This window comes from Colossoma macropomum, unplaced genomic scaffold, assembly GCF_904425465.1.
Source record: "Colossoma macropomum unplaced genomic scaffold, Colossoma_macropomum, whole genome shotgun sequence".
NCBI lineage: Eukaryota > Metazoa > Chordata > Actinopteri > Characiformes > Serrasalmidae > Colossoma > Colossoma macropomum.
In genome coordinates, this window is record NW_023496044.1 from 1 (window position 1) to 26069 (window position 26069).

Genomic DNA, 26069 nt, shown 5'->3' on the forward strand with positions numbered 1-26069 from the left:
CTAGGCATCACTGGTGGTGTTAGTGCCAAAGGATGGCAGTATGCGGTTCTGCGTGGACTACCATGCACTAAATGCTAAAACCCATCTAGATGCATATGCAACACCTCAAATTCAAGAAATACTAGAGTCTCTACATGGAGCATCCATATTCAGCACCCTGGATTTGAGAAGTGGGTATTGGTAGGTCAGCATGGACTCTAAGTATACAAAAAACAGTATTTGTGACCAATAAAGAGTCATTTGAATTTCTCCATCTCCTGTTTGGTCTCAAAAATTCAGCAGTCACGTTTCAGAGACTAATGGAGAATGTACTGAGAGACATGAAGGGAAAGAACTGTTTCGTCTATATAGATTATGTGGTGGAGCATTCCTGCAATGAAGGACAACATCTGAAAGCCCTTGAAATAGTGTAACCTAATGCAACAAATTCTTACTTTTCTGGGGCATGTCAACTCAGGTGAGGGGATCCAGGTTAATCCTGACAAAGTGAGAGCATTCTGTGATTTCCCTGTCCCAAAGAACATTAAGGGGGACCAGCAATTTCTTGGCCTAGTGTGATGGTACCATTGTTACATCCCAAATTTCTCTATGAGAGCTGCAACATTACATGCTTAAAGTAAAAAGAAGTAAGATGGAATTGGACACAGGATTGCCAACAAGCTTTTGAGGATATAAAGAAAGCCCTTCTATCTGCACCAGTTCTCAAACCACCAAATTTTCCAGAAGCCGTTTCATGTAAAAACAGATGTAAGCGAGTCAGACATAGGAGCAGTGCTACCTCCAGAAGAAGATGGTGAGGACCCTGTTATAGCCTATGGTATATTTTGTGTTTGAGAAAGAATGTTTGGAAGTTGTATGGGCCATTGAAAAATGGACAGTGTATCTAGAAGGTATTCACTTTGAGGTCACAACGGACCATGCAAGCACTGGGGAGTCATCCAAAAATTGACCACAGCATACCACTCCTAGACTAACCTGACTGAATGTGTCAGTCGAACACTCAAGAACATGAAAAACATGATAGCATCCTATGTCCGAGAACAACATAGGGAGTGGGACAAGTGGATCTCAGAGTTCCGGTATGCAATCAACTCAGCATGGCAGGAAAGCATGGGATTTACACCAACTGAGGTAGCATTGGGCAGGAAGTTGAAGGGTCCATTGGAGAGGCTCACTCAAAAGCCAATGACCCCCAAACATGATGCATATGAGACTACTGCAAGGCAACAGCAACTAATTCAGTGGGTATGCTGTAATGTGGAAGGAGCCCAATGTAAGCAAGCCCACTACTATAACACCAGATGAAAACCCTCAAGACTTCAGGTTGGTCAGCTGGTGTTGGTCAGATCTCATCCACTATCCAAGGCTGAAACAGGTTTTACTGCAAAATTGGTGCCTAAATGGAAATGCCCAGCAAAGATTGCTCAATGCCTGGGTGAGGTAAATTATAGGATTCATTATGTTGATCCTCCCAGGGGGGAGGGAGTGGGAGGATATATAACCAAAGTCTCTCCAGTTTCAGGTGAGCTTAGATGTAATACTAGCTTTGGCCACTAGTGCGCTAGAACGTTTATTTGAGGAGCTAAAAGAGGACAAACACTCAGAGTCAAACAGCAAGCAGACAAACTAACTTACTTCCTTTGTGCTTCTCATACAAAGTCCAGGATTACTATTAGCCCAATAGTTCAATAAATTCTTAGAGTCATTTTGCAAAAAATGATGTGTTGATGTTGTGAACTGTATAAAAAATTAAGTTAAGAGTTTAACATTTCAGCAGCTTTAGGGGTAATCTTCCTTTCAACTAAATTTATTTCTATTCCCTTTTATATGACTGCTTATTACAGCAGCAGCAGTAACATTAGAGATAGGGACTCTAATTTTATAAAATCTGTGAGTAAATCCCCCTCTGTTGCTACCATACCAGTCAACCTAATCCAAATAGAAATAGGAAGCAGGATGTAGATACAGTCATTTTATCGTGGTTATTGTTATCTGTAGCCTCTTTCTGTTGGCAACCAGTGGATATTTTTAGTAATTAAGTAAAATATTTACCCCCCATAATCCTGTTAACAGATTAACTAGGACACTGTTGTATTTTGTGTGTGAAAAAGGCTGTGACTCTGTGTTGAGCTGCAAGACAGCAATGGGAGTGAAAGAGGTGGGGTGAGAACCACCTGCTGTCAAAACTATCCATGCATTTCTACAGAGATGACCATGTTGAGATAAAACAGACAGAACAACTGCAGCTTTCATATAAAAAAATCCTGCACAACTAACACAATCAGGATAGCACTTAAACACAAACACTTTTATGAATGCTGACTCACTTGCCCACCTACAAAGTGAAATAAAAAATGTTCATCATATCATACATATTTACATCAAAATATATGAAGACAACATACATAGTGCAAAACGTGAAGCACCTCCAAAACAGGAAAAAATTTGAAAAAAATCTTGAAAAGAGAATAAAATAACAATTTGGAAATCCATTTTAATGATCAGAGATGGAGCACTTCAGTCACAGGTTTTGTATTTTAATGGACAATGCATTGTTTCTATTTTTCTAATAGGCAGCAATTAAAATGTTTTAATAATGAATCTATTTTTGTTTTCTTCTATATACTTCATATATAAACTCATGTCCTGTTTCCTACATGTTTTTTTCACTTTAAGGTAAATAGCTGAGTAATATATTTGGGCAAAACACCAAAGCAGGTGTTGTACTGGTTCAGAAAGAAACAAAACGACAAATATCCAGTTTCCCTGGTCTCAGGTCTGAGTAAATAAAACGGCATTTGGGTAGAAGTATTGTGTGTGAGAGTGGTGTTCAGTGTGATGGCTGACCTCTTGGTTGAGGATACAATGAGCCAGGAAGATGAAGGTGCCCTGCTGGGAGTTGAGGATTATACAGACACATTTCAGCATCTTATTGTTAATGTCAAAAAACTCCGGTATTAAGGGGAAACCGAGGATGAAAAGATGGGCCATGGTTTTAAACAGCACGCTTATGATGAGTTTCTTATCATCCTGAGTTTGTGTCCTCTGCAAGATCTCACTGTTCAGCCTTTTCAGACTGAAAGTGACAGTGATGAAGATGGCGATGAAGAGAATCACATTTGCCTGCATAGTGAAAAATTAAGAATGAAACTTCTAATGTAGTGTGATTAGATGAAATAAAAAAGTTGTTGCTGTCACACAAAAAACCTTGTACTTCTATATTTGTTGTTTTTACTTTGCATGATTTCATGATGAACAGACCGACAGAAACGGGCCAAAATTGCTTGTGAAAGCAATGTTTTTTTGTTGTTCTTGTTTTTTTTTTGGTTTTTTTGCATGAACTACTATTACAAGTTAAAGTTTTTCCTGCTCCTGTAAAGCGATACAACGTTTTGTTATCTGACAGCAACAATGTATGTTTAATAATGCACAGTATAATGTATCAGATTTCTGTGTAGCCTGTGAACTTTAGATGAAGTGTCTCTAGTATCTGTGTAGTTACAGATTAAAAGCACATGCTACAACAATTCAACCACTGGTGATGTATTCACAGATGTATTAGAGTAATACTGCTTATGTAAATACCCATGCATCTTCAGTTTTTACTCTTGTAAATTACTGTTACTGTATTTTTTTTTCTTATGCATTTACACACGTAGTAAGGTAAACTGATGATTTTCCATCGGGTGTGCTCTGCATTTACACAGGAAAAGCCAACTTTCCGAACAGTTAGCTAGCAGTATACTTGTGTTATGACATGATAAGATAATCAACATTCAATACAATGGAATTTAAACAGCAACAGCAGGTGTCCAAGTTATAAAATAAGTGGGAGGTTCCTGTATAATTGTTATGTAGATTCAGTGAAGTTATAAACTGATATATCTTTTTGGGGTAGTATAATACAACACATATTTTAATTAATTATACAACACCTTAAATAACATCAGCTGTCCATCTCATTATACACACCATGTGTGTGTTTCATCTGTAATTACATAAGACATTAATTAATATGTAGTTACAATATGTTGCTGCAATGATCGAGATCCACTAGTGTAATAAAAAAAAACTGTAAAAAACTGAAGTTGATGTGTATGTGGTTTTACTTAACATCACTGTCCAATGGAAAATAAGCATCTCCACAAAAGCAACTTTCTTTAATTTTTATGTGAGTTAATGTACAGAGTTTTTATTTCCCAACAATTTTGGAGCATTTCTATCGATCCATTCTTTCTGAAATTTAAACCTAAAAAAAAGAAAAAAATGATTTTTTTGGACAAAGACTGGCAACCTGGCCAGAGTGTTTCCTGCCTTCCCCCCGAGTGACCACTGGGGTGGGCTCCAACAACCCCCCCCAGGGACCCAGACGGATTTGCAGTTAAGAAAATGTTGTTGTGTATTTGTGTGTGTGTGTGTGTGTGTGTGTGGACAATGATGTTACAATGTGCTGGCATGTATTGTTAATGTGTAAGTACACAGTTATTAAAAAACACTTCATAGAACATGGGAGCTTTATAAGAAGCAGTGAGACATTAATACCAAAAATAAAAAAATACGACTAAAAAAGCAAATGTTATTAATTTATTATTAATTTTTATAAATGACCAAATGTTTTCTCATGAATATGTTTAACTTTTTCTTCCCTTCCCTGTAAAAAAATGGCTCTTCATTTCAAATTAAAAGAATTACTTCATGTTGTAACAAGCAATTCAACTAGTTTCATTCAATTAAAGAAAAATTTTGATTGAATTAATTGTTCATTCAAAGTATTTATTTAAGTTGAATAAAACTAGTTAATTTACTTGTTACACCATGACATCATATTTAAGTTTAAGAAGAATTGATGAACCATTTTTTACAGTGTCCCTTGGTTTGCAGTACTTACTGTAAGAATGAAACACAGACAGTCCCGGTAAAGACAATGTTGTTAGTTTCCCAGCAACTAAGGAGAAGCGAATGCATAATACATTTAATTAAGCATGACAAATTAAAGGTTACTTATGTTAATACACTGTAAAAATGTACCACTTATCGCCTAAACACAGGATCTTCTAGACATATTCTAATTAACTATACTCTATCGACATCAAATGAAATATTGCCATCTTTCCAAATTCATACATAAAAATTAGTTTTTTTGTGCTAAGCCACTATCCAATGAAGCCCCCCCACCCCCTGATACTCACTCTTTACTGCTGGGTTCATTAAACATCACTGCAACAGACACACTCCCCATAATCAGAGGAACAATATTTCCAATCACAGTCATGCATTTCCAGCCAAGCATCTCCTTCTGCTTTGATCTGATCTTCGTGAGGTTCTTTGCAGAGATGAACAGCAGAACAGCATCAATGAACATCCACGTATAAGAAGAGAGGATGAAGAAGTACAGAAAGCCTGCTAGCACTGCACACACCACCTAGACAAGAGAGAAATACAGAATTAAAAAACTTAGCATCATAATGTCACTTTGTTAATGTCACTAAAAATCCTTTTCATTCATAATTTTGGTAGGAGTTAATGTATGCTAATGTTCATATGCTTTGTGTATCTATGGCATGTTCATATAGAGTTGAGGCCAAAAGTTCACATATATCTAAGCTAAAGGCATTCAAAGTCACGCTTCTTGATGGGTGAAAGAGAGGGTCACCCTACCCACCCAGAGAGCGAGTCTAATTGTGCTTTCTTGGACTCCCGGCCACAGATGTCTGTAGCATCGCAGAGGACTGAACACACAATCCCCTGATGGATCAACGCTCAAAGGATTGCACCATTCGGGACAACACGCCGATGTCAGACACACGCCCCCCAAAAACCAATCAATTTTAAGTATAGAGAAATCCAGTCCAATGTAGGTGATAGTAACAGGGCGTAGGTTTATAATGCAAAGTTCTTTAGTGCTCACGAAATTGCAATGTGAAACCGAAACTAACTAAATCAAATGTATACTGTGTAATAAAAACATGAACCTTAGTTTGGACTTTGGTCCGGACTTTCAGGTGTGAAAACATCCTTAAAGTCAGTGCCTTTTTGCCCTTGAAACCATGTGGAATTCCAAGAAACTGAGCCAAGAACTCAGAAAAAAAAATCTGAATCTTGGGACCACACAGATACTGCATTGTTCAGGAAGGAGGCACGTTTTCCCAAACTCCCAGGGCCAACTTTAGTCCACAAGGTTTAACTGAACCCCAAGACAACAACAAAGGAAATGGTTAAGAACTTGAAGCCACCAGGTACCAAACTGTCTGTATCCACCATTAAAAGACACTCACATCACCATGGCCTGAAAGGCTGTCACTCAAGGACGAAGCCCTCCAAGATTAGCATGAAAAGGTAGGGTAATATGGAATGTGTAGTTGAGTTTGAATGTCATTAAGTATGTCCAACATTTTTGATATTTGTAAACGTTTAGCCTCACCTGTATATGTAAATATTGATGTGACCTGGTGAATTATATTATTGCCTGGCTTCTTACAGCCAATGCTGTGGAATCAAACCCACTTTCTGAAAAAAGCAAATCACAGCCACAAAGTGTTTTCAAATATTGTGGCAGGAATTCAAATAACTTTATAATGTATTTATATTTTACTGTTTATTACATTGAATTGCAATCCATTTATAAAACATTGCTTTCATTATATTTATTCCTGATTTTTTTATCATTACTCAATTATAAAGTAGTAGCATGCATGTGTATATGTCTTAAAAAGTAAACATATATTAACTTTTGTAGACAGTTAATATAAACTAAAAGTGATTAACGCTTAAATACATATTTACTGATTAGTTCATTCTTATGCACAAGCTAAATGATGTTTTATAAACTATTGTTATTAAAACAGGTAAAGTTATAAAACAGATTCAAAATTTTACTGATATAGGAAATATTTCTCACCTGATTTGTGCGTATGTGATTTATAAAACTCTCTGGGAGCCAAACGAGTTTAACCAACAGCAGGTTTATGCACAGGTTGACCTGAGCTATGCTGTTCACATTCAGTTGTCTTCGACAAAGAACAAAGGTCAACAGGGTCAAGCTCAGGAACAACATCCCCTCTAAACCAGCCACAAACATGAACGTGTTGAATTGCCCTGTAAACCCAAATATGTCAGCAAATTTATTAATGTAGTAAAATTAAGTTAAAATTAAGTTAGAATTGTGTGGAGGTTTTCAGGTATCAGGGTAAGTTACACATAAGAGTAAGAGTAAGTGCATAATTCTAAGACAACACAAAATAACAATTTTAAAATTATAACTGTTTATAAATAAATCAGTTTATTCCCATCACTCAATTTATTAAATCAGTATACTTAAACAGTATAGGCAAAAACACTGCAAAAACAAAGATTTGTACAATTTAAAATTACTACTTAAATATTTTTGTCAATCTTATATGTATGTTATGTGATATTGGTGTGCTGCTCGGTTTAATAGATTATATAGTTCTACTGCTTTAGGTTACTACTGATTAGCTCATATAGACTTGGTTGTGATAAACTAATACAGATGTGCTCTTTGGTTGTCATATGGAAAAAAAAACAACTATATTAAAATGTGTTTGATTTTTTTTTTTTTAATGCAGTTTAATAATTAACAGGTGAGAAGTTGATAATGTTGCTGCCATAGAAGTAATGGTTGCACTTTACAGATGCATAATAAGTAGGGAATGACATGGTAACATTACGGTAACAAGTTGCACTTTAAGAAATGCTATTTTTTAAGTTGTTACTAAATAATAAGTTAATAATTGTATCAGTCACAAGTTTGTAATAAAATGGTCAAAATCATATGCTAATTTTCTAGTAATATTTAACTATTAGCTTAAAAACTCAGTGAATATCAGAAGCCTCATTAGCTTACTGTATATGGTCTATATCAATTACATCCTATGAGGTGAGCTAGCTTGCCATAGGCATTTAGCTAATTTAGTTTAAAATAATGTTAATTAGCTAGCTAGATGTCTAAGGTTAAAGTAGAGTAATCCACCACTTGTGGAAACTTCAGTAATTAGTTGCCCAGCTAGAAGGGAATAACATGGCAACTAGAACATCAGTGCTTTTGAAATTTTCTGATGAGCAAAACTCAGACCAACCTGTTTGTATTGCTGTGTCTGCATGTGCAAGTGTACAGACTCCAAAGGTCACTATCCACTTCCACTTGGTCTTTTTCTGTCTTTTTTGTATTGTCCACTCAAGTCAAAGGATTTAGGATGTTTGTAAGTGCTTACTTTAATGATTTAGACTAATTTGGCAATAAAATGTTAAATGATTTTTTAATGTGTAAGATTATAGAAATATGCCAATCTTTGGAGAATGTGCTGTTTTTTAGTTATTTTAATTATTTTAAAGTTATTTTAAAGAATTTCCTCATCAAATTTTATTTTTTTTTCACAGCATACTTAAGTAATCTAATGTTAAAAATTTGCAAATTGCTCCTCTTTAATAATTAATGGCAACTGGCAGCATCTGTGTCTGCACTTACTTAACACTTTCCTTAGCCAGACAAAATCCCTTCAAGCTTGCCTCTTCAGGGTTCTGCTGGCTTCTCAAGCCTTCTCTTTCTTGGGCTCCCTGTTCTCCAATTTATACTTTCAGTTGGGCAAAGTTTTTTTTACGCTCCACATCAAAATGAGTCAGTGTTTTCCCCTGATGTTCCTGAGGTCTCTGGTTTCCTTCTCATAGGCTGTCAATCTTGCATATCTCTCCAGCCTTTCCTACTTCCCAGTCTTACAAACAAACCCTTAATTTCAAGCCCTATCATCTCCTGATAGGTGTTATCGGGATCCAACGTACTGTCAGAGATTCCTTCTCCAGTGATCTCTTGCATTTGAGGTTCAGCACAGGGCATGTCAATGTAGCATATATCATCTTGCTTCTCACTGGCAGAACTCTGGTATGGGCTACCCTGTTTGAGGACACCAATTGTCTATATGATCCTTCATGGGTCAGTTTATGGCCAATATGCTGTGCATTTGATAATCCATCCTCTGCAAAAGTAGTTACCCCCACCTCCTTTGCCTGGCAGGGTGTGTTCAGTGGCCACCTTTGAGTAAAGCATTTGGAATGCAGAAGTGTGAATTGCTACCTTGTAGCAGAGCTCAAAGATCAGTAGGCTACGGCACCCCATTGTGTCTCTAGGATCAAATTGATTGTGAACTTAGGCTGGACAACAACCTTTCCCCAGGCCTCTTGGGTATTCCTCAGTGTAACCATCTAATGGGGCAGCAGGATGAAAAAACCCTCAGAGCTTTTGTTAATTCCAGAGAAGTGGGGATTTTTATTGGTTCTTAATTAGCGGTAGCTGTGAAATTGTCTTTGGCTCCTATCGATCACCCACTTCTGGTTTGAGCCATCAAAAGCCAGTCTTCTGGCTTTGGGGCCATCACGTAAAGGCTCCTCCTCTCACCTTATGTCTGGGTCAGCCTACATAGCAGGTTTATGTCACTAATTGAGGCACCTGAGCTGCAAATTGTTCTGGGCACCCATGATTACAACTGCACAGCCCATGCATTGATTGTCTAACTCATTCTGTTTTGGGTCTTGACCTTTGAGGGGTATTTAGGAAACACAAGGCCCAAATCCTTCCCTCTTACAGGTCAAGATTGCACCATTAATCTCTTGGCTCACCCAGAGGCAGGCTGTTTTTCCTTTCTAGCTTCGAATGGAAGGCCATTCAAGGAGGACTATATCTGGCCTTTGAGTCACTGCAGCAGGCTACAGTCTTTACCAAGTTGGACCTGTGTAGTACCTATGTATGAGTTGATGATGGTCTTCATTATACCATTGGGCCTCTATAAGTACTTAGTTATGCCCTTCATACTAATGAATGCACAGTCATCTTACAGGTCTTTATCACTGAGGTCCTATGGGAGGCCTTCAACTACTTCATGTTTGTCTACCTAGATGAGATCCTCATTAACAGTAAAAGGCTAGATGAGCACATAATTCATGTCAAGTGGATCCCTCAGCTGCTTCTGGAAAACCACATTTATGTTAAACTGGAGAAATCTCTATTCCATGTTTCACCAGTCACTTTTCTTGGATTTGTTATATCCAGCAGCAGTCTGTGTTTGGTATCAGTTAAAATTCAAAGATCATGGTGGGGTGTGGCCACTCCACTTTGATTTGTCCAACAATTCCTGGGATTTGCTAAGTTCTTTCTGTGTCGTACCTGGAATTTTAGCATTGTGGCTTCTCCATGGAGACACATGTTGGAGGGGGTAGAACATCAGTTTCTGGTCTGGGTGGACCACAAGAACTTGGCATACATCCAAAATGCTATGTTTCTTTACTCTGCCAGGCCAGATGGGCACTGATCTTTTGTTTTTTTGTGTCTGATGCCTTTTATATACAGTGGGATTCTTCATCCTTTATCCCAGATCTGTTGCTTGCCATACCATAATCAAAATATTAATTTGTGTAAAATGTGACAAACAATTTCTGGTATATCAACATCTGTGTAAAATATGACACTCCTCATGAACATTTGCTAAAAGACTCATATTGGCTCATAAGGCTCCATATTGTTACCTTGTTTTCAGACCCTTATATGGCTACATTTTTGTAATATAATTTGCAGACAGCCTTTTACCTCACATAGCGGTTGCCAAAGATGCCTTCTGAACCACCAGAGTTGATGTGGTGCTGGATAGATGAAGTTTTCTTAGGATGACCCCTAGGTCATCCACCTGTATGACTCTCATGGGGCTCACCTCGTTGGCTCCTGGGACATCCTCTGGAACAAGTGGTTGGCTTGTTAGGGTGTAGTTGGTGAAAGGATCCAGGATGTCATGGGACCATACCCCTCCAAGTCCACCAGATATTGTAGATGACGTCCTTGCTGCCTGGAGTGTTGCAACTTATGAACAGCATAGATGGGGCTCCATCGACTCCCACCGATAATGACGGCTCCTCATTGGGTGTGGCCTCAGCAAGCAGACTCTGGGTAAATCAAGCTTGTACATAACTTCATTAACTCTTTTCAAAGCCTTGACTGGACCAATATATTTAGGCCTAAGTTTTCTGCAACCCTCCTCAAACCTGAAGTCCTGAGTTGACAGACACACAAGGTCCCTGGGTACATAGAGGGAAGTATCACCCAGACATTGATCAGCCTAGGCTTTGTTCCTCATCAGAGCTTTTTCAATGAGCCAAGCTGAAACCAAGATTTTTTACATTTCTTAATCTATTCATCCACAGCCGGAATGTTGGTGTTAACAGCAGTCCAGGGCAGAAGTGGAGGTTGATACCCTAGCACACACTGAAAAGGAGTGATGTCTGTAGCAGAGCTAGTGAGAGAGTTCTGAGCCATCTCAGCCCAAGGTAAGAATTGGGTCCAGTCAGACTGGTGGTTTTGGCAGTTTATTCTGAGAAACATACCTAGTTCTTGATTGACCCTTTTACAATTTCACTTAGTCTGAAGATGATATCCAAATGTTAGACTTGCATTTAAACCAAGAAAGCAGATAGAGGAGTAAATTGAAGGCCATGATCAGATAAGATGTCTTCTGGCATGCCACATAATCCAAAAACATGGTTAAACAAGGCTTCTGCAGTTTCATAAGCTAAGGGTAATGTAATAAAAGGGATGAATCTGACTGCTCAAAAAAAACTATTAACTGTTGTCGTGATAGTGGTGTATTGTGATGGAGGTAGATCAGTTACAAAACCAAGGGTGATATGAGACCAAGGATGAAAAGGAAGAGGCAAAAGAACCAATTTCCCAGAGGGCAAAGCCTTTGGAGTCTTACATTTAGAGCAGCTAGTACAGGATGATGGGAAATGGTCAACATCAGCCAACATACTTTCCCATGCCTCCCCAGGGTGATCAGAAGTGAGAGATGAAAGAGCCCAAGTGTGTGAACATTGTGTGGGGCTAGATGAGCATTCTAGTACCCTGTCTATTTTATCATCCTCTTCGCATCTAACAGCGGGCAATATGCAATTATGTTCTCAGGTGTATCAAGTACTGTTTTCTCTTTGTTACTTCCAATTCTATGACAAGAAATCCGCTTTAGTGTTTCAGAAACTGGGTCTATAAGTATTAGTAAACAGACAACAAGAGAGAAATAAGGACCAACGAGCTAGGCGAGGATTGAGACATTTTGCGTTTCATAAATATTCAAGATTCTTGTGGTCAGTTAGAATGCAGAAAGGATGTTTAGACCCTTCTAGCCAATGTTGCCATTCTTCTAAAGAAATTTTTATTGCTAGAAGTTCGCTATCACCAATACCATAATTTCCTTCTGCAGATGTTAGCTTTTGGGAGAAAAAAGCATTTGGACGAAGCTTACTAGTACTACCAGAGGCTTGGGAAGGAACAGCTCCATTATCAAGTATTTTGTAAGTACCAAGTATTTGTAGTGGACGCTGTTAGTGGAGAAAGCCGTTTTCTACTCAACACCCTCTTTAATGCAGATAAGAAGATAAGGTTATATGCGCTAAGGAGATCAGGTTTAGTCTATATCTTTGCTCTGAGTTGTTCTAGGGCTGCTGGTACCAATGGTAAAAGATAGGGGTAATAAATACACCTTTAAGTCTATGTATTTAGGTAGAAGTTCTGTTTTTGTCCTAATGTTAGGGCTCTCTATGCAAGTTGGGTGGTTGTGTCAAGGGCCAGACAGTCTTTTGTCTCTGGCAGGAGAAAGGGACTAGTGGAAATGCTTTCTTATTAATTGTGTGCATATTTTAAATGCAGTAGATGCAGGCTTTATTTGTCCTGTGCACAAATAGGTTAACAGTTCTCTGAAAATGTCTGATGGGTTTTGTTGTGCCTAGATTTATGCAGTAATGGACAGAGATGTGCTCAATAGGATTGATTTTGATTTGGGTGTATTATGAGGACATTGTCGCTTCCCTTCAGAGCAGGGCATCAGAATCAGCAAATAGCATATAGATTCATCAGTGCAGCTTCAGTTTTTTGGTTGAATAAAAGGAGACAATAAACTACAACCAGAACCTTCACTAAACTGCACTTTCTAATTGTTACATTTAACAGAGATAAAGCCACAGCGCAGCTGCTTATCACTGTTTTTGTTTACACATCAAGCTGCAGTGTAAGGGGCCATCACACAATTACTAGAAGAAATGTTCAGTGTCAACCTTTCAACATACTCAAATTATATGCACAGTTTTCGCTCAAACAAGACATAACGTAGCAGTAGAGCAAGAGGCTACAATCATGGAGTTCAAACATGCAGCTACTGTTGCTCTCGAAGGATACTGGTGACAAAAATTGGAAACTGTGCTTACTCACTTTATTTCATGTAGATACGTGTACTCACATGGATATAATATAGCTGTAACAAAATGTGCTGCTTTTTCAAAAACTCATTTTAAAAAAAAACTATTTTTAAGCTCAAACTGAAGCAATCAAGACAAGTGCAATTACTGATGATTGTGTAAAAAATAAATAAATACTTTTTTGTCTTGTTTTTCTCTAGTCTGTTTTGGGCTTGTTCCCCCCCTTTTCTTCTGTGTCGGGTTTTAGCAAATTTGATCATGCCCTGGATTTCTCTGGCTGCTTGTCTTTCGATCCCTGTCTGTACTAATAACCATGGTTTTCAGAAAAGGCTTCCTGTGTTTGCCTTTCCTATGTAATAAAAGACCCACATTTTTAAAAATCTGCTTTTATAATCTGCTTTCCACAAACTTCGTAATAATGGGTCATTATGATGCAGTATTAGGGTTTTACTAACCTGAAAATGTCATGCCAATTTTCCAGTTACTACTAAGTTATAATTGTGTAATAATTTGGTAATTGTGACAGCATAAAATAATGGTAATAAAATTTTCCAGTTGATGCAAAAATATTTGTTTCATTTACAGAATAATATCTGCTTAATGTACATATTACCCCAGTTCTTTTAAATCATTCTGAAGTTTTATAATATTAGGGTTATTAATCCCAAAACAATGCAGTAGTTCTGTTATAATGATCTATCTAGTATTAGTGCTATAAAAAAGTAATTCATTAATTTCTACTTAGTTTCTTACTTAAGTTTTTAAATGGTCTGCCGCAGTACAATGTACAGACGCAGGTAGAGGCTGTTATTACAATGAAATTAGACACTACTGAAGCTGTAAAAATGCAAATGTCATTTTACCCATATTGTTTTCTCAGATTATAACATCACTTCTTCAAAATAATGTGGATTTACACTGAAATCTGCACTGAAATTATGACTGCATATTATGTATTAAAAATGACTGCATTACAATAACTCGTGATTGTTTTATGACTTTATCATATAGACCCACGTACAGTCAAGAGTTGTGATTGCGTAAATGAACTGATATTACCTAGAATCAAGGTCTGAAGTGGAACATCACATAAAGGGAAGATCTGACAAAAGACTTGGAAATTAGTTGTGAATAAAAAAGGAAAAAACACCACACCTTAGGGGCTTATATAATCTGACTATCTTTTTATGTTAAGTTTAAAAAATAGTTTTTAAAACTATAGCTTGTAAATTTTAGGTTAGTTACCATTATTTTAAAATTATTACTTATTACTTACTGCCATTGTAATAACAAACTTATTACTTAGTAACAACTAGAACATTAGCATGATATTTTTTGGAAAGTAACACTAGTTACTGGAACATTACCATATGATTACCTACTTACTGCCGATCTGCAAAGTACTGCCATAACCTATACACATGCATGTATACTTGATTGATTACTCTTAATGATTAATTTACAACTGATACTTTTTCCAGTGTATTTAAGCAGAGCAGTACTGCTATTAGCTTAGCTGTGGTTTAGAGTTTAATACAAGTTTACATCTGGATTAGTCATATGAGTTCTTAAACTCATTTGTTGTGTCCTTGGAAGGGGCAGTTTAAAGCACACATTCTATGCTGTTTGTGATTTTTTCCAAATGCATATTCCTTAATTAAACACTTAATTAAAGGTTGGTCTTTGCAGGCTTGACTAGACTTTTTCAGAATGTATTGTTCAGAGAAGCTGAAGATGACCTGTGTTTAGGCTGTCATTATTACTGACTCAAAAGAGACATGCATCTCATCTCAACATGTATTCTTCATTCTACAATCCCCCACACAAGAGAAGACAAAACAATGCACTAGACAGGCTGAACAATTAAAAATGTTCTGCAATGACTGCTTAAAGGAATGCATTGTCCACATTGTCTTCAGTTTTGGGTCAATGTGTAGCTGTGCAGGTCCTTGCGGGTGTGAGACCCAAGGCTTATCCCAGTCGATTGCCAAATTGTGGTGTACTATACAATCATGTTGGCTAATTGTTTAAAAATGCCATGGACACATCTTTGTCTACTTGGTTTCATTTGATGCATTTTAAACAATGAGTAATGAAGTTACTCAGTAAGGTCCAGTGACATGCAGGCAAACAGTCCAAAACCATGATCCAGTACTTACAATTGTAGACAGAAAGCACAAGGTCATAACTTAGAGTAGGCACTCATGAAAAACAAGGCTCAGAGTTGCAGGACTTTTCCAAACAAGCTTTCACAAAGAGCATGTGCTTAATTATACCTTAAATACTTCAGAAAATCGTGTCTGATTGCATGCAGGTGTCAACCAGAGGCTCAATATTTAGGTAAGGGAGACCTCTGCTGGTGCGGAGGGGAACTGGTGGCAGCAGATATGACAGTATTTAAGTTTTTGAATTTTTTTTTTGTTTTTGTTTTATTTAAATGTATTGTTTTTAAATATTTATTATGCTTTCAAATAGCATAATGTGTCTTTTTAATGCAGTGTTTTGTTTTAGTTTTAGGGCTGATCATTACACAATTCGACAGTACATTCAGTTTACCAGATACATTCAGTTTAGCATGAAAATATAGGTTAAAAACTCCAGAAGCTCCTGGTTTATAACATTTGTTTTTGCTCATAGATAAAATTATGAAGGCATTTTCCCTACATGGGCATAACACGACACATGACTTCAGAGGTTCTCAGTTACAAAAAGTCTTCAAAGGGCCCTGATCATAAAAACATTTTCCTCACTTTTTGAAATAAAAATAGTTTAATGTATTATGCAACCACAGTGTACAATTTACTCTGCAGTCTTTTGCATAGTTGTATGCAAAAGTTTCGAGAACACTGAACAAATTACATATTTTGTTGACGTTTTAAAGTGAAATGAGTTTAAACACAATATCGGACGTGAATTATTAAAAAAAAATGCAAATATTAATGCGTTGTTTCTTTATGTTTGCTTAACTGAAAACAGAATTGTAATTGTGGCATGTACACAAGTTTGGATACCCCACTAAATCAGTAACACCTATTTGGACAAGGAAAATACCCTAAGAGCAAGAGAAAGAAACACTGAAAGGAACCAAGACTCAAAAGGGGAACTTATTCTCTTCTGGTTGACACAGGATAGCAAAACAGTATCACAACAAGAGCAAAATTAACAAAGCATACAATCAATATATAATATGGAATATTGAGAAAAGTTGAAAAAGAAGCCAGCCTGATAGAATACTGATTAACCAATGATTAGTGATGACTACTTTTATAGGCCTATTAGAGTAAAGTGTTGAGTGTGATTTTTGTATCAGATGCATGTACTGGGACGTGTAAAGTTATAGTACCTATAGTTGGCAAGGAATTTTATCAAATGCTGCTACTTTTTTTCTCCAAACATAGATTTGGTGATTGTGGCTAGAGAGTTCCATTGTTCCATTATTCTACAGTACTTGTTCCTAAAATGCCTGTCTTATCTAGATGTTGTTCTGCATACTTCAGATATTTACTTTTATCATGAGATAGATGAGATAAGGTTTGCTTCTGGTTACTCTTCTGTGCCAAATATGTTTGGGCAAACAATGCTGCACAGTAGAATGGTGCCCCACCACTCCTGTGTGAGTTGCACCTTTCTGTAGGTTCGTTACTGCCATTTAGAAGTTTTGTTTTACCTTTTTGGTCAGAATATGAGCATTTTATCTAAGATAATGAGAGCTTAGAAAGCAATTTTCCCCTTCCTCAGAGCCCAGTGCTCTTTACACCACACCAGCTGACACTTGGCATTGTGTTGCTGTGTTAATGTGGCTTCCAGAGACAATTTTTACACATTATGCCCTTTAATACTTGATATTCTCTCCTCTTTGCATCGTCTCCCACTTAATTTAAAGTAACTAAACTCATCAGTACAACCCATTCCACTTCCAGTGTTTGTCGTGGAGATTGCATGGCTATGTGCATGATTTTACAGATTTACTAGCAACAGGTGTAACTGAAACACCTGAACTCAATATGTGTGTGTATATGTCTATATGTCTTCAACAAACACTATAATTCTACAAAGTCAACTCTTGGCACTTTAATCTTATGACAAAATCAAATAATGGCCCTTCAAACTACTTACGTGTCATGTAAACTCCTCTGATTGGAACGTGGTAGTAGAGGATCAGTCCTGCACCACAGTCTAGATTCCGTACACTGTCAATGACTGGATCACATGAGTACTGGGAAAAATCTACAGAACTTTCACTGTAATTAAGCCAAAACTCATTACTGTCATTGCTGACAATGTTACTTGAGCAGTAATAGGCCATACGGTCTCCACCAATACCAGTAAAGCGGTACCACTCTTCTTTCAACGTAATGTCATAGTTTTGCCATTCAGGGAAAGAGCTGAGTTTTAAACCATTGTTCCGCCATGGGTCAGACAGAGTGTTGTGACATTGACAAACATCTGACAACAAGATGATTGAACAGGAGTTAATAGCTCCACATATATATGCATGCTAATACAATAGATTAAATATACAAAAAAGTACCTATTTCAGAGATTTGATGAATACTACCATAGTCAAGGCATTCTCCCCACTGTCCATCTCTGGTATAGTTATCAGTTGTGCTGCACCATGGGTTAGGGTGATCAAAACTAACACAGTCATCATAATATGATCCATTGTAAAAGAATGGAAAAACACATGGAGCTCCTTTAGAATTCCCGTTAGCTGTAACATTGTCTGAGAAAAAACAAAATGTTAAACATATTAGGTTGATAGCTGACAACAGCTATTGATATACTTTCAAATTACATTGATTCATCTCATCTGTCTTTTAAGAAAAAAGCAAATAAAAAACATAAATTACCACTGGTGTGGAATTAGCATTTCTGTAAGTTTTAACCATTGCAGTGTACCCTTTAAGGCCATTGCACTAATATTAAAAGCTATACATTTGACATAGTTACTACAACTTTTTTACATGAGGTAGAATTGGCATGTTTGTTTCAGGTAAGGTTTAGCCTTACTGCTAATCATTGCTCCCTCCTGACCCTCAAGTACACTCTTAAACACCAAGATTTCAGTGCCAAATGCAGGCAACACTTTTATGTATTGTGGTAGATGAGTGTAACATAGAGGGAGATGTAGATGCTCCAGGAATTCGACAGGACCTTGGTGTTCATGCAACACTTCCACAACTCCTGTAGGAGATGGGTCTTAGCTGAAGAATGGAACTTGGAGTGACTTATTGATCTGGTGTTAATGGAAAGATTCATAGCCCACCTACCCATAGGAACAGGTGTTTGGGTATAGTGCAGCCACCTCCCTAAAGAAGGCCTCCTGTTCTGATTCCTGTACTAGCTCAGTGCACAGAGGAAAGTATTTCCCCATAACCTTTTCCACATACCAGTGCGTAATGTCTTCTTGTCTTCTCAACAGCTTTTGACACGTCAACCATACAATCCTTCTGGACGTCCTCACCAACCTTGGAATCCCTGGCTCTGCATGGAAGGGGTTCAAGTCCTATCTGGAGGGTCACTCTTATCAGGTAACATGGAGAGGGTCCACATCCTGTCCATGCAGGCTCTCCACTGGTGTCTCACAAGGCTTGGTGCTGGGTCCTCTTCTCTTTTCTCTTTACACTAGTTCTTTTGGTGAGGTAATATCCTCTCATGACTTCTCCTATCACTGCTATGCTGACACTCAACTAATGCTTTCTTTCTCACCTTCTGACACACAGGTTTCCAGTCGTGTCTCGGCATGTCTGACTGACATCTCTTCATGGATGGCAGCTCACCACCTGAAGCTCAATCCTAGCAAGACTGAGCTGCAATTCCTCCCTGCAACTACAGGTCCTCATCATGATCTTGTCATCTCATTCAAGAACTCTCTGATTGTTCCGTCCGAAGAGGCAAGAAGTCTTGGTGTGATTCTGGATGGCCAGTTATCATTCTCAGCTCATATCGCAAACCTAACTCGGTCATGCACGTTTTTCCTGTACAACATCCGGAGGATCTGACCCTTTCTCACTCAAGAGGCTACCCAGGTACTAGATCTGTCTCATGTCATCTCAAGGGTTAACTACTGCAACTCGCTCTTGGCTGGTCTTCCTATGCGGCCATCAAGCCTCTGCAACTCATCCAGAATGCAGCAGCACAACTCATCTTCAATCTCCCCAAGTTCAGCCATGTCACCCCACTGCTGCGCTCCCTTCACTGGCTTCCTGTAGCTGCACGCATCAGATTTAAAACTCTGATGCTTGCCTACAAAGCCAAAAATGGACAAGCCCCTCCCTGCCTGATGGCAATGGTCAAAACTCAAACTGTACCTCGAGCCCTTCGAGCTTTGAGTACACCTCGGCGTGACCCGCCGTCTTTCAAGATGCGTGGAAGACAAGGATCAAGACTCTTCTCTGCTAAATGCTGTAAATGTAAAATGTAAATGTAATGTACAGGGCGCATTAACCCCTCCACTTTTCAACATTTACCCCCTCTCTTTCTGCAGGTGGCATCTGCTGAACCTACAAAAGCTGGGGTAAAGCAGGTGTGTTGCAGATTTGGGGAACCTGGTCATTTCCAGGATCAGTGTCCCATAGGTGGGAACTCTGGTCCAGATCTCTAATTGTATCTGCTGTATCTGGCCTTGCAGCCCTTTAAGTTTGAGATGGTCCACAGGCTGGAGGCTTAGATACTGGTGACTGATTCCTCTCCTGCCTTGGTAAAACGGGGTGCCCGGTCTGAGTTGTGTGATGGGTGTATGTGGCAGCAGGGGCGTGGTCAGGCGCTGTCTGTGAGGAAAAGGGCTTGTTCGAGTGAGGGAGTGGGCTGATTGGTAAGGGCATACACCCATGGAAAATTGTTTCTCTCCCTACTAATATGCCTTTTTTCCTCAAGTAGAGAGAGTTAAGAGAGAGGAACAGAGGCAACAAAGAAACCTGATGTATGAACAATGAGCTAAGGCTGAATGACAGGATTAGCAATGGACTCGTGATTTCGTTATTGAAGAGCACTGTATGCTCCAAGCCTCTAATCATTATTGTTTCATTGTAAGTAATATAAGAAAATATCTCTGCACCTCTATGTCTGCTTCCACTGTACTCCTTCCTCATTCACCCACCAGGGTAGCACAGTTTGTCATGGGTAAATATTGATTGATGTAGCTTATACCCCCTGTACAAAAATCTGAAAAAATATCTCTTTAGAAGACCATTAATTAAAGCAATGTTTTCATGGTGACCTTACACTGCATTTAGGACAGTCCTTCCACACAAATATATCAAAGACTATACAACTGAAAAAAATATTGTCACTGACACTGATATCTGTTTACTGGATGATTTGGCCAACACTCCAATTTTTCCCTTGTATATTGTAATGTGTTGTTAAATGTAAAATATATAGTTTTATGTTTGTATAGTTGAAGAGATACTAGAAATAATGTGACAGAGGTTGAGTGAAGGTGACTTTAGGCTTTACTTACAGGAGAATGCAGGTGTAATCAATTTGTTAAGGACATCACATTTTGTGGCTGTAGACACACCCGTAGGTAGTTCTGTAGTTAGTATGAGCACAATGAACCCTGGTGGAGAGACAAATTTAAATGTATCCATTTATCATCATATATATTCAACCAGTTTCAATCAGTGGCAGTACGCAGTCTTATAAATTCAAGTTTATAAATTCAAGCAATTATAGAACAATCTCTAACCTTCCATTTTTGAGTAAAATGTCCCGACCTTTTTGAGTAGTTTTATCACAGGTCAATGATTTCTTAAAATAAAAACACTATCCATGAAAAATCCAGTCTGGATTCAGACCAAATTATGGCACTTAAGCAACATTGTAAATGATCTGAGAATAAATGATGTTGCAGGCAATATTTTGGTACTTCTGTAACAGCTGCATCTAACACTATAGATCAAATGACATCTCTTAAACAGTTTGACACTTGAGATGTTTCTGGGATTGTGTTTTCTACACATTTAACTGGACGACAATGATTTGTTACTATAGCTTAACATGCCTCAGATATGTATGGTACTCTTTGGTGTACCACAAGGCACTGTGCTTGGTCTGCTTTTATTTTCTTTTTATACGTTATGTGATTTTTAAGAAGCATTGGGTCAGTTTTCTTAGATGATATAAGTATATAGCATGGCATATATTTAGCAGGGCAAAAACTTCATGAACTGTAAGGAGGCATTCTATGTCAGTGCCACATTTTAAGTCACTGAGCTTATCAGTATGACCTATTCTACTGCCTGTCTAGGGCGATTACATGGCTTTGTGCTTTTGTTAATGGATGTGGATAGAACACCTGAACTCAATGATTAGGAGGGGTGTCCACAAACTTTTGGCCATATAGTGTAGCAGGGGTGAGACCCTATGCCAAGAAATTGATGCTTTTGTTTTTTCTAACCTTGATTATTGTAATATATTGCTCACAGAATGTCCTACATGTGTAAAATGCAGCAGCAAAAATGTAACATTTACTAGAAAATGAGATCACATTAGACCAATTTAAGAAACATTCCAATAGCAGCTTATTTCCTTTAGAATTAACCATGAAATTGTATTTCTTTGTTCCAAATTGTGTCCTAAGATCATCCAGTGCCACCCTTCTCTATATCCCATGTCAAACACATTACAATAATCTTTTGTCAGGTTCCATTTATCACTTTGTCACTAGAAATGTTAGAATTTTTGTGGTCTAAGCGCAAAGTGCTGGAATCCTATTGTAATTGTCAGGATTTTTCTTTATTCTATTTAACCTTCTTCTTTTACTTCTTTTTCTTTACTAAAACAAATCATGCAGACCCAACTGTATGTTGTACAGACATGAAACTTGGTCAATAGGGAGTTGTCCCTCCCACTACTCAGGCATACAAGTTCAGCCCAAATAGCCTTATGGTGGCACTACAGCATTTCAACACTGGGTAGTGTCTGGGCACCACCCAGTTATGGGGTGGACCTTACATTAACATACAAGTCTAACTCAGAAACACTTTGACCAATTAATATGAAACTTCACAGGCTAGTACCCTAGGTAGTTGTAGGAAACATAAGATTTGGCATACTGCTACTGTGTTTACACTAAACATCACTGAGAGTTTGTTTTTAAATAATAATAATAATAATAATAATAATAATAATAATAATAATAAATAATTTCATGTCACAAACCCAGAGTTTTAGTCCAAAGTCAGAGCCTTATTTTAGCTGCATCACAACCTCCCCTGCCTGCCTGTCCCTCATGGCTACACAGTGAACAGTTAAATCCTGTTTTGAAGTAAATTTGCCCCAAAGTCAGGAAATCAGTGTGGAACATTAAGAATCGTCATACCAACACATATTTTTTGTGGTGTTAGTTGTGTTGGATTGGTGATTAATAACAGTTCAAAGCTGTGTTTTTTGTACTGGCTAGCATTTTTAAGTGCTGCTCAAAATTAACTAGAAATTTCACCACCAAAACAGTCACTATCAAAACATTTGGTAAAGTTTCAGTAATGTTGTAATTGTTTTGGTAGTGACAAAGTGGAATGTTTAATCTTTTATTTTAACAAAATAAACATAAAGTATAAGGTCACCTAAAGCAAAAGGATTACAAGTTCAAAATGCCATTTTTGTTTTCAACTCTTATTTTGATATCAATTAATTCAATAGAATGATCCATATAATAGTTTTTATATGTTTCCTCAGACCTGCATATATATTGGTATTCATATCCAAATATGCAAATATTTCCACATCTCTTTAGCTACTTCACTGATGTGATACTGATAAAGACTTTATTAATCAACTACAAAGGACCACTAAGAATAGTGTTACCATAAAATAACCTGTTGCAGTGAAACATGCCATTCCTATAAACAAGCGTCATTTTACAAAAGTACAAGTACTTTTTTACAGAAAGTCTTGAAGTCCCCCAAATAAACCCTCCTTTGCCTCAAATAACAGAAGACATTACTCACTTGTGAAAAGGTAGTTGATGTTTACATCCATTTTTTCAAATTTCTTCTGTTGATTTCTCATCCACAGAGAACAGGTGAGAGTTTTGTGAGAAATGAGTTTGGATATGTTTTGATATATGTGGCTGGACAGTTTCTGGAAATGTCATTCATTTGCATTTTGAAGGTGAGACTTGCCTAAAGGCAGTAGAACAGGTTTGCCATAAACAATGTTCCTTTGTTCCATGTAAGACTGTATTGATGTGTATGATAACTGTATATAATAAATGTAAATACTACGGACACACACACGCATATGCAAATTCATCAGGGCTGCTGCATGTCAGCATGTGTCTGTTGTCAACTGGAACATGTCTTTGAAAACAACAGTCTATAGTCCTCTGAATATCAGTCAATGGACCCCTTCCCCTACAGTGTGTGGACATCAATCCAGTTGCTGATAGCTGTGCAGTCATCATCATACCTAATCCAAAACTACAATTCAATGAGTTGGGACTTGGGTTGGACTACCTTTCAGGTTCAGCACTGGCTTTAAAATTGTAATGATTTTTGATCAACCACAATGCAAAGACAATGCTGAATTCAGCATTCTTGAATAAAATACTTTTACTTAACTCATCAACAAGTTTAGCGTTTATCTTAAACAGCAAATTGTCTTTTCACACCACTTCAGCAGGGGGTACTTGACATCTTCTCAGGGTGGGTTAAGGCTGTCCATACCCCAGATGCTTCTGCTGTGATAACTTGCCATAAATTTCATATCATGCCCAAATCATACACCTAGTGTATCACAGGACTTAATTCCAATGTTCCAGAAATGATTTTGCATTTCGTTTGAGATGTCAGAGGATGTAATGAATGTCCTGTAAAATTCATTTTTTTTTTTGAAACAATGAGTTCTATAGCAGTTATTACCTATCATTTTGTAATCTATTGACCTAATGCTTGAAAAGTGATGTTCACCAGTCCAGCTACCAGTTTCTTATTGGCTTTCAGCACAGTTTCCATGCACGAGTTTATTTTCATCAGTAGTAGCATCCCCAAAAGCTTCCATGCAATTAATTTCCTCAATAAATACTCCACAACCTAATCAATCAAAAGGTATACATCACCACAAAGCCAAGCACAAAGCCAAGTTGCCCATTCAAGGTCTCAACACACATTCAGTAAACATTCAGGTTTTAACCAAGTGCTCCTTACTTCCTCTGGTGTTAGCAAGAATTTCCTGAGTTTAACTGCAAGAAAAGACAAAACTGTGCAGGGGTATGTGCTCCAAGAATGGGGTTGGGAACCTGTGAAGTATTTAATGAAACAGACTACTGCCATTTCCAGTTTAGTCCAGTTTTGCCACCAAGAGGACATGGTTTCTCAGATGTCTTCTCCATTCTTTGTAAAAATGTATTTGATTTTCAAAACACAGCAGCATCTGTATTTTCTTGCTTTCATATTGTACCACTGTAGTGGGACCCAACCACATCGTACAGAAAGCAAAGCTTTAGGCTAACACCTAGCTCTAGCATTAGCTTAGATCTGCACTCTCTCTCACATCTAAGCCCTGACTCATTTTTCCTGTTCTACAGGCACAAACACAGTGAGTGGGCTAGCCTTGCCTTCAGAACAAGAGTCTTTGTCAGAATAAACCCAGAGACCAATTGCTACAGAACATATAACCCAGAATAAACATGTACACATTTCTTAAATAGACTACAATATGTACTGTTTCACTTGTTATAAAAGAAGAAGCTAATACTGTAAAACATGTGGTCCTGCCATTATATGGAACTGATTTGAATTCTCTGTCACACACTCTTTAGAATGCAGAGGCACAATGCTAACTAGCTGCTGTTTTTCCTCTGACTGTGCTTGTGGCTCTAGTAAAAGCATACAACCAACCTGGTGCTGCCATTTCTTCAGACTGAGGGGTTCCACATGTATAGGAGTCTCTGTGGTCATAAAGCCAAAAGATGCTGTTCTCTTATGATAGCAACACTACTACCTCTGTTCGGCACAAAACAAAGAAAGCTACAGTATTATCTGCCATGGACACAAAGTCTATGGCCGTGTTTAAGGAGTCTGTGCACAAGGCAATGGCCAAGATGCTAAGATGAGATAGTGAAAAGGGACCTTGATGACCTCAACGTCATTAAAACCAAAGTAAGTCAGTTTGAGGAGCAGTTGAAGCTATAAACTGCTCACCAGTATTCAATGCAGATGTGAGTAGACATTGCTGTGAAGGGTAAATCTGAGAATAAGCAAAGTATACAAGCCTGGCCCAGCAAGGTTTCTTCCATGGTGATTATACTGCAGAGCCATATAATCACCTTGGAATAAGAAGTATGGCTCAGGTATGGCTCAGCTTGACTCTCCATCCTTCAGGATGCATGGAAGATGAGCATTAAGAATCTCCTCTGTCCTGGCACCCAGGCAGTGGATATAACCTGGCTATCCAAACAGCCACAGTCCCTTATTGTTTTCAAGCACTGCCTGAAGACCCATCTCTTTGTGAAGCATGCAAATGTACACTAATCTAGCATTTATGGAAATGTCTCCTATTGCACTTATGTTATGTCTTAATTCTGTATTTGTAAAACTTTCTTTATAGGTATCAGCACTTGCTCCTGTTTGTGGCCACATCTTAGCTCAAAGGTAGTTTGGGCTCTAACCTATTTACCCAAGCTGGGACATATTCTCTGAGTGGACAACAAAGCACTCTGGAGAAAAGCATCTGCTGAAATGCTGAAAATGTAAGACCATAGATACTTATTGTAATTGATGGAAACTGGAACTGGAATTCTGCTCTTTATTAGAAAATCCTGCATGAGAATGTTCGGTCATCAGTCTGTGATCTGAAGCTCAAGCATGGTTATGCAG

General features: G+C 37.9%; 2 protein-coding genes across 2 annotated transcripts; both read right to left on the reverse strand.

Moving 5' to 3' along the window:
- Positions 1–2972: 2972 nt before the first annotated feature.
- Positions 2973–10908, reverse strand: LOC118804400 (adhesion G protein-coupled receptor E1-like). Its single transcript, XM_036564906.1, has 5 exons — positions 10716–10908; positions 6899–7095; positions 5190–5422; positions 4889–4945; positions 2973–3123 (listed from the first exon to the last, which is right to left on the reverse strand). The coding sequence occupies exons 2-5, from the start codon at positions 7076–7078 to the stop codon at positions 3114–3116; spliced, it is 480 nt and encodes a 159-aa protein (XP_036420799.1). The 5' UTR covers positions 7079–7095; positions 10716–10908; the 3' UTR covers positions 2973–3113.
- On the reverse strand, positions 10596–20690 carry LOC118804399. The gene is made up of 5 exons (XM_036564904.1): positions 20306–20690; positions 17804–17971; positions 17362–17691; positions 11044–11051; positions 10596–10847 (listed from the first exon to the last, which is right to left on the reverse strand). The coding sequence occupies exons 1-5, from the start codon at positions 20337–20339 to the stop codon at positions 10596–10598; spliced, it is 792 nt and encodes a 263-aa protein (XP_036420797.1). The 5' UTR covers positions 20340–20690.
- Between the last annotated feature and the right edge of the window lie 5379 nt (positions 20691–26069).